At 42.3% G+C, this 8418-nt stretch overlaps 1 protein-coding gene across 1 annotated transcript in view; it reads left to right on the forward strand.

The window, feature by feature from the left end:
- The window catches only part of NUDT3 (nudix hydrolase 3), a 52808-nt gene extending 45029 nt beyond the window's left edge, over nt 1–7779 (forward strand). The window contains exons 3-5 of the mRNA XM_019514171.1: nt 2776–2820; nt 3385–3469; nt 5192–7779. Coding sequence (XP_019369716.1) covers nt 2776–2820; nt 3385–3469; nt 5192–5361 — 300 coding nt within the window. The 3' untranslated portion in view covers nt 5362–7779. The remainder of the gene's footprint in view (nt 1–2775; nt 2821–3384; nt 3470–5191) is intronic.
- Nucleotides 7780–8418: the final 639 nt, after the last annotated feature.

Below are 8418 nucleotides of genomic sequence, written 5' to 3' on the forward strand. Positions count from 1 at the left end.
ATCTTTATCTGTGTCATTTCGTAGGGTCTGTTGTGGCTGGGGTGTATATGAGGACTTGGAGTGGATAGTCTTGTTCAGTCTTTTGCAGGCAACCCTTGAGGGCTGTCCATGCTGGTGAGCGAGCCTCTTTGATCCTTTGGTGTCCAGGTGATTGGCCATAAATGCAGAAGACTGGACTTAATGGCTCAGGAAGCCTCTTCCAGTCCTGTGTCCCAAGTGCATTTTCCTTGCTGGAAAGGACTGCCACCTGGGAATGGTTTGAAGGGCTTATGGACACATTATTTTCTCCCTGCCAGGGTTCTTAGTTGAACTAGGTTTTCCATGATCTTCTAGGGAGAGATGTACTCTGAGAATCACAAAGTTCCCTTAGCTGTTTGATTTCTGTTACGGCTATGAGAAAATCACTGCCTTAACAGTGATTTATGGGAGTAGTTCCTTGATTTACCTAAAAAACCCCAAACAACTGGACTCTGCTTTAAGTATTATTCAGCTGTGTCATGCAGGTGGAAGCTTTTTGCACCTCCCCCTTCCTCCCAACCCCTCCTTTTTTTTTTTTTTTTTTTTTTTTTTTTTTTTTTTTTTTTTTTTTTTTTTTTTTTTTTTTTTTTTTTTTTTTTTTTTTTTTTTGCCTTTGAATGGATAGCTGCTATGATTGTTCTGCTGCGCTTCCCACAGGTTGGGATTGTGAAAAAGGCGCTTGACCATGAGTTAGGTCTCTCAGCTTCTGTTTGCCCTTACTTGTCCCTGGGACTAGTTTTGATACCAGCTCAAACTGAAGCTCTTGTCAACTGACTTCGAGAGAGAAACTGGTCCAGATTAGCCACAGAAGTCTTCCATTCCAGATCAAGGCAGGCAAGGTTGCCTGCCTGCGTCCTTAGACCCACCAGAAATTCCAGATCAAAGCACTGGTCTGCAAAGGTCAAATAAGAAATCTGTCTCAAGTACAGTGATGCATACCATACATTGCCCTGGATAACTGTCTGTATGGCTGTGTAAAAATAGCTCGTTCCAGAGTTTGCTCGCAGCCAGTGGTCCATGTCACGTGTTGGATGAGGGAAGAAGCACCAGCTATAATGATGGAATCATAGATTTTACATTTGATAAAAACATTAAAGATCAGTTGGAAGGCCTGTTGTCCAAGACCACAGGTCAGGGAGACTGCTTCTCTTGCCATATTTTATTTGTTTCTATTGCCATAGTTGCAGACCTTATTAATGTTTTTGAGTGCAGGGTGTCACAACTGGGTTCTGATACAACCACCTGCAACAAGTAGTGGTTGGAGTGAGATGCAAATCCCCATGATGCTACTTTGGTCTCTGCCTATGTTCACTGACTCGATTGGGATCTTTAATATTTTTATTATGAAAGTTACTCACTTTTAAAGTATTTTGCTGGAAAGCAGTCTCTTGGCCACTAGATAAGTAGGAATCATCAGAATACCTTTCTGCTACTGGGAAGCAGTAAATTGTCACTAAATTAAATCTCCACTCCACTTTCATCATACAGATACATGCCACATGTAGCTTTGTGTCCAGGCTCTAGGCTAGTGGAGTGCCCTCCACTACTACTTTGAATGTGGCAGCATCCCTGGTTGAGAACCAGTGTTGGTGCTGCCTCAGCTTACCTGAGTGCTTCTCAACCGGGTTCTGCTGCTTCTGGGTATAAGTGCCCCAGGTGCCTGCTGCGCAGCCAGCCCAGCAAGGGCCGGTACATGCGTACAGTAGTGCTGCATTAGGGCTCTGATCTGCCTAAAGCAAGCAGGAGCTGCCTTTTACTACGTAGCCCTTCCTGGTCCCTGTTTGCCCCCCTGCCCAGTCCTTCCCAGGCTATCTGGAAACAGGCATGCAGGTGGAACTGTCCCGCATGCCTTTGTTTTGTGGAGGGCCATAAGGGGGACCAAACCGGGAAGGGCTACACAGCACCAACCGGCTCCTGCTTGCTTGAGGCTGATCAGAGCCCTAATGCAGGAGGAGCACGTGGAGCAGTTTTACTTGGCTGCTATTTGCTGCTGTGGCAGCAGCGCCTGCATTGCAACACTCTGGTTGAGAGCTATTGGCTTACGTGTAAAGGTGGTGTTTGTCACGGGCTGTTTGAGATACCTGGCCGGGGGTGAAGGTCACCTTTGATATAACTGAGTTGCGGGTTATGTCAGACCTGGTGTTCTTCCTGTTCCTGAAGAAGCAGAAGCACTCTGCTCCATTAAACATTTTCAGAATAATATTTTGCCCAAATATTTGCTTGGTCTCAGTTAGCAGACTTCAAGAACACAAAGCTCATATAGTGTCCTTAGATTACCAGGGGATGGGACACTGCTTAGTTTAGAGGCATAAATAAGTGTTCTGTATTCATTGTACAGTGAATTTCTTAAAATTATTTTTTTTAACTTTTTTTTAATTGGATGAAGCATGATAATTGTGAAGCCACAGAATGAGTTTTATGCAGGCTCAAACTTTGTTTATTGTGTCCTTTTATTCAGTCGCCCATGTGGGGCCTGTTGGTTCACTGAGGGCATATCAAAGTGCAAGTATTGGCTTAGCAAATGGATTGTAAGATGGATCCAAGCTATTTTAATGCAAATTTTTGCAGTTGGTTGCACTTGTGGGGCTTATGGTACAGTTACATCATCCCTCTTGTGACTGTGCTGTTTTCAGATGAACTGACTGCTTGCTTTTTTGCTTCCTGGTTTTTACGAATGCTTCAGTCAAGCAGGAAATCAAGAAATGAGTCCAGCGGTAGTTAAATCCTTTTTCTTTTTTCTCTCTCAACTTTCCATAGGCTGGAGTGAAAGGGACGTTAGGAAGATTAGTAGGAATTTTTGAGGTAAGTTTATTAAAATATCTATTAAGATTGTAAAATTTTGCTGCAAAATGTCATGTCAGTGAAAATTCCATTTCCAGCTGCAGCAAAGCAGTTTGCATGTTGGCCCAACTAGACAATCGTATATGGAAATAAAAAAAAATAAAAAAAAATGAGGCTCCTTGCAAATGTGCGCTGAGTTTTCAAGGGTTGGGGGTTCCCTTAGTTTCCATTTCTGTCAGACTTACTGGTGACCAGCAGCTATCAAAATTGGGCCTCTTGCTGGGAATGCCAACGCTGTCCAGTAGTAGAGAAAATAATTTTGAGGAATTACTTTCATTTGTGTATTTAGCATGGACCTCTGCATACTGCTTCATTCTGATTCCCTTGATTCCTCTCCCCCTCCCCCTCCCCCCATTTACACGCAAACTCTTAATCCCCTCTGAATAGCGTTTTTTATCTTGCAGTCGGAGACCACTGTCACTCTGGTTCTGTAGATGCCCTCTCTATTCCCCCCCCAATTTTTAGACTTTTAAGCTATTGTCTGCTTGCAGACTTGGTTTTAAACCTGTCCACTTTGCATTTCAGAACCGGGACAGGAAACACAGAACCTATGTTTACGTACTTATTGTCACAGAAGTTTTGGAAGACTGGGAGGATTCTGTCAATATTGGTAAGATCCTTAAACTCTTGCTAGCTTCCCTGTAGACATAGCATGCCAGCTGCCCACCCACTCACTCCTCTGTGCAGAAAGCTTGGGATCCTTTGTGCGAGTGACTTAGAAAAGTTGACTTGTACTGTCTTTTAGTTTGTTTGGAGGTCAGAAATATGATTTGGGTTTTTGATTCCTCGTTAACATCTCTCGCTAACTTGAAGGCAGCTCCATGGCTCGCATAGAAGCTAGCACCGTAATGTTTTGCCAGACTCTTCTTGCTTCTGGCACTGTGAGGTGTGTAAACATCTACATATCTTTTATTAGACCAACTAAATAGTTGGAAAAATTGTTCTTTGCAAGCTTACAGGTACAAACACCCTTCTTCAGGCAGAGGGAGAGTTTGCAGTTACTTTGTGCTCTCCTGGATGGGTTAGAAGCCAGTATGCAAGAATGTCACTGACCTGCATTCTTATACTGGCTTCTGTCCCATCCAGGAGAGCATAAAACAAGTGCAAACTCTCCCTCTGCCTGAAGAAGTGTGTTTGTACTCGAAAGCTTGCAAAGAAGAATTTTTCCAACTATTTAGTTGATCTAATAAAAGATACTGGATTTACCCAAAGAACCTTGTCTGCCTATGTCCTTAGAGACCAATACAGCTACAACCAATACCCCTGGAACGTCTACATATAATTCACAAGATGAACCCAGAGATGCCAAATGGGGATCCGTAATGTCAAAAACGTTCTGACCTGTGGTCTTCTTTTTTTTAAACCAAAAAATGGCTCTATTTTTCCATAGTCAAAAAACAAATGAAATTCATTTTTGAAATGGAGTGCCACTAACTTAGAAAAGTTATGCCTTGAGTCTGTAAAGGTGCCTGTAAGGTGTGTTTTGAGTCTGTAAAGATTGAGAACCACTGTATTAGGCAGTGTAAATGAGGACTTATCCACTGTGGGTTTTTTTTTCTAGTTTTAATGTTAGTATGGCTTGATCACTTTTTCCTGAAAATCTGAGCTCCAAATGAAAATGCTCGTTAGTATAATTCCCAAAGTATATTTGTCAGTAGTGCTTAAAACCCCTCCCACGTGATTTGGCTTGTGGGCAGGCTGTGTTCAGAAAGCATCCCACTGCAAGAATAGGAGATGAATGCTGTAAACTAGAATTTGAGATGCGCTGGCGAATGTGTGGGGACACTTTTATAGCACTTACTCATGCTGTGCTAAGCTCTAGGAAGTATCATTGCTCTCCTCCTTTTCATGAGCATCTTTCCCCCTTCCCCCCCACCCCAGAAAAGGGGGAGGGGCTGGGGGGGGAATAGATGGTAGAATTCAAAATGTGCCATGATGAGTTGCTTCAAAATAGGTGGGTTTTTGTCCATTTATGTCCTGCACCGAAATCATAGAAAGAGCCCCATGGTTTTTTTTGCCTTTAGTTTTTTAAGAAGGAAAGAAAATCAGAATCCAAAACCACTTTCATCGGATGGTGGATTTGTAACCCTAATGATAGCAATCATTTGGAGGAGGTGGAGGCTTCTTTTACTTTTACAGCTGGTGAGGGATCAGAAGACTAGTAAGACAAGGCTCCTGGCATTTCTGAACTAGCGTTGGGCTCCAGGCCAAGTTTAGTTTTGCAACATGTCCATGTTTGACGTTGATAGAGAGCTAGTCAAGAGCAAAAAGCTTAACAAAAAGTCTCTTTAGTAAATGGAGCAAGAAAATTAATTTGTCTCTTTGCCCACAGGAAGGAAAAGGGAATGGTTTAAAATAGAAGATGCCATAAAAGTTCTTCAGTGTCACAAACCAGTACAGGCCTCCTATTTTGAAACCTTGAGGCAAGGCTGCTTGGCAAACAATGGCACCCCCGTCATGACCACGACGTACTCTGAGAGCTCCATGTCCGACATCAGATGACTGAAGATGTCCCTATGAGAGAGAGATTTTGGAAAACAGACTGAAACGTGGATTTCCACCACCCCCTCCTCCCTCCCTCCCTCCCTTCCTTCCCCTTTCATATTGCCTCCTCTGTCATACAAGGCTTGGGCAGCAGCCTGTGGCAAAGCAAATGTTCAGAGTGTTGCGGTTTAGTGCAAGATGGGGTTTTTTTTGTTGTTTTTTGTTTTTTTTTGTTGCTTTTTTGGATATGTATTTTGTAAAATACATTTTGTGCATGAAGTGCCCCTTCCCCATTACACCACTCCCATGACCCGGAGAGCGAGGCTGCCAGTCTCGCCTCTGCCTTGTGTTCTGAAGTGTTCCTGTGTGTGTCATTCCCAGCCATAGCCATTTTTCTTTTTCTTTTCTTTTCTTTTTTTAATTAAAGAAGACTACAAATGTGAGATCAGTTCTTCAAGTCTTAGAGTCTATACTGTAAGGTGCTGTTTCAGACCTTGTGTGGTGGTCACTTTCAGCGCGTATGTGTAAACTTTTTTTTTTCTTTTTTTTTTTTTAAGATGGAGGAATCTAACTTTTTAATTTCGCAGGAATTTTTTTAAACCTAGGCTGCTTTTGAAAAGGAGGGTTTCATAATTAATCTGTTTTGCCTTGTTTTGTTGTTGTTGTTGTTTTTTTAAAAGAAAAAAACAATACCTTTTGTGACAGTGCTAGTGGCTGGGCCAGTTTACTCCCCCATAACCCCTTACTCCTACCTGCAATTTTAGTGCAGTGACACCTTGAAGTTGAGGGCAGAGTTTTGATCACCTGCAGATATCCCTGCTGTTCAGTTTCTCCTACAGCTTCAGCCAACATTTCTGCATTGACATGCGCGTGAAACACAAGGAATTGGTCTTTTACCACCCAGCCAAAAGCAAGCAGCCTCAGATATGCTTCGATAGAAACTGAATTTTCCTCCTCTGTGGTAGGAATCAGGGATTCTGAGTGGGGTTACAGTCTAGCAAACTGGAGCATCAGTCACCAATGCTGTCCTGCTGGGTTGGAATTCTTTCCCATCCTGCTGCATTTTGCTGGTGTCTCTTCTTGTCCACATGCCTTACACCATGCTGAACTGGATATTGTAACTTGTGCTAAAGCATTGGATTGTACTTACTGAGTGTTATTGTACGAACCCTTGGTGGAATGGCTGTTGCGTCCCTGAAAAGAAGTCCTGGGGAAAAAAATTCAGGTGTTCAGTCTCTTGTCTGTGGCGTTGCAGCACTTAATTGCACTACGGAGCATGCTCAGAAGGTTTAAACTTTCTCCCTCTGTGATAAAGGTACAAGCGGCTCCCAGGCAGAGATGCTAGTGTGGAGTAGTACACGATTGAATAGTGTAGCTCCCCTGTTGCATTGGCACACATCACACTTCTGTTTTAGTTTTGTTTTTCTTGATGTAAATTCCATGCTGTCTTGATTTGCCAACAGTGTTGTCTAGTTGGGAAATAAAAATGGAAAGGGTTGGGGCTGGGAGGGGGTGGGATAGGGACAGGTTTGGGAGGGGCATTAGTTAATCCCTGGCTTGGGACAGGAGCTGGTTGCTGCCTTCAGTGACTTCTCCTTTGTCAGAGCAGAGCCAAGATGTGAAATTAAATCTGCAGTACTCTTGTGTTTTTTTTTTTTGTTTTTTGTTTTTAATTTTATTTAACACAATTTATTCTAATAAATGCTCAAGACTGTTCAAGAGCTTTCTCTCTTCCCAATAGGGAATTATAGTTTAACCATCTGATAGAAATGTCCACGCAGCCTGGGATATAATGGAAAGTGGTAGCTTTGCTACTTTGGCAAGAAGCTATTTGATTTGAAACCCCTTTCTGTTCCTTTGCTGGTTCTCCCTGTTTTCATCATGGGGAGACCAAGGCCAAAAGCAGTGCCAGTGATCACCAACATGAAAAGCCACATGCAAGAAAAATGCTGAGGCATTAGTCAAGTAGTAGCTTGAAACTGAGCATCTGGAATTGAGCCTAAATTACACCAGTTCAGTTCCCTTTGACTTAGAAACGAATGTACAATCCCTTCTTGGTCTTTGTTGAGCAGCCTAAACCGAACTCTGAAAAAGGGCTTAAAATACTATATCCAGAAATGTACAAGAAAATAAAAGGATCGCTCTTAACCAAGCCGTCAGCGGCACCTAACACAGCCATTTACTGCCTTCAATTGATTTTGTCTTTCACTGTATAGATGAATATGTTGAAAATGCTTTGCAACAAAACAGCTGGTACTCCCGAAAGGGTAACTGCAGTTTTAATATCAATAGCATGCACATTTTTGTTTTTTGTTTTTAAATCTAAAAAATGTTTTTACAGGGCTGTTAAACTGACACTTTAGGGTAGAATATTGTTAATGACTTGCTAATGGCTTATTTGTTTGGGTCAGAAAAATAAATTGTGCCAAGAAAGTATTTAATGTGGCATGACTTGATGCTGTTAATATAGTTCCATTGAGTGGCTGGTGTTATGCCTTTTTAACTGGAAATAGAAGATTCAGCACCTCAGGTGGAAGTAGTTTTTATTGAACAGCTGTGCACTTAAATCGGGAGCAAGGTTTTTTTATGTGTAAATCTCTCTTCCCCTGTTGGTACCGTATATTGAATTCACATCCTCCCCACTGTCTGAGGTTCTGTAATACCTGAAGTAGCCAGGTGGTATATCCATTTAAGTAATGTTAGCCAAAATGACACCTAATTGGTTTGGGATTGATGATTAAGTTACCTTTTTAGATGCAGACATATCAAATTTTTATAATGGCTCCATAACTCTGGCAGTGGTGGCTAGCACCAACTTGATTACGACAGACTTCCAGCATCACAAAGACTACTGCTGCTGAACTGCTATTGGCGGTAGTGGACATTTTAACCAAAAAAGTATGTATTGTCCAGGCTGGCCCTAAGTTTAACGCTAAGATGTCTCTTTCTCCCTTGGATAATCAGGGCTGGTGCTGATTTAACCATCTGTGACCTTCAGTACCGTTCCTATCTTGATTTGAGCAATGGGTTTTAACCAGTGTAGACTTAGGAGTCGTCCATAAAATAGAGTGGGGG

Source organism: Gavialis gangeticus, unplaced genomic scaffold (genome assembly GCF_001723915.1).
Source record: "Gavialis gangeticus isolate Ggan-Ray unplaced genomic scaffold, GavGan_comp1, whole genome shotgun sequence".
Taxonomy (NCBI): Eukaryota; Metazoa; Chordata; order Crocodylia; family Gavialidae; genus Gavialis; species Gavialis gangeticus.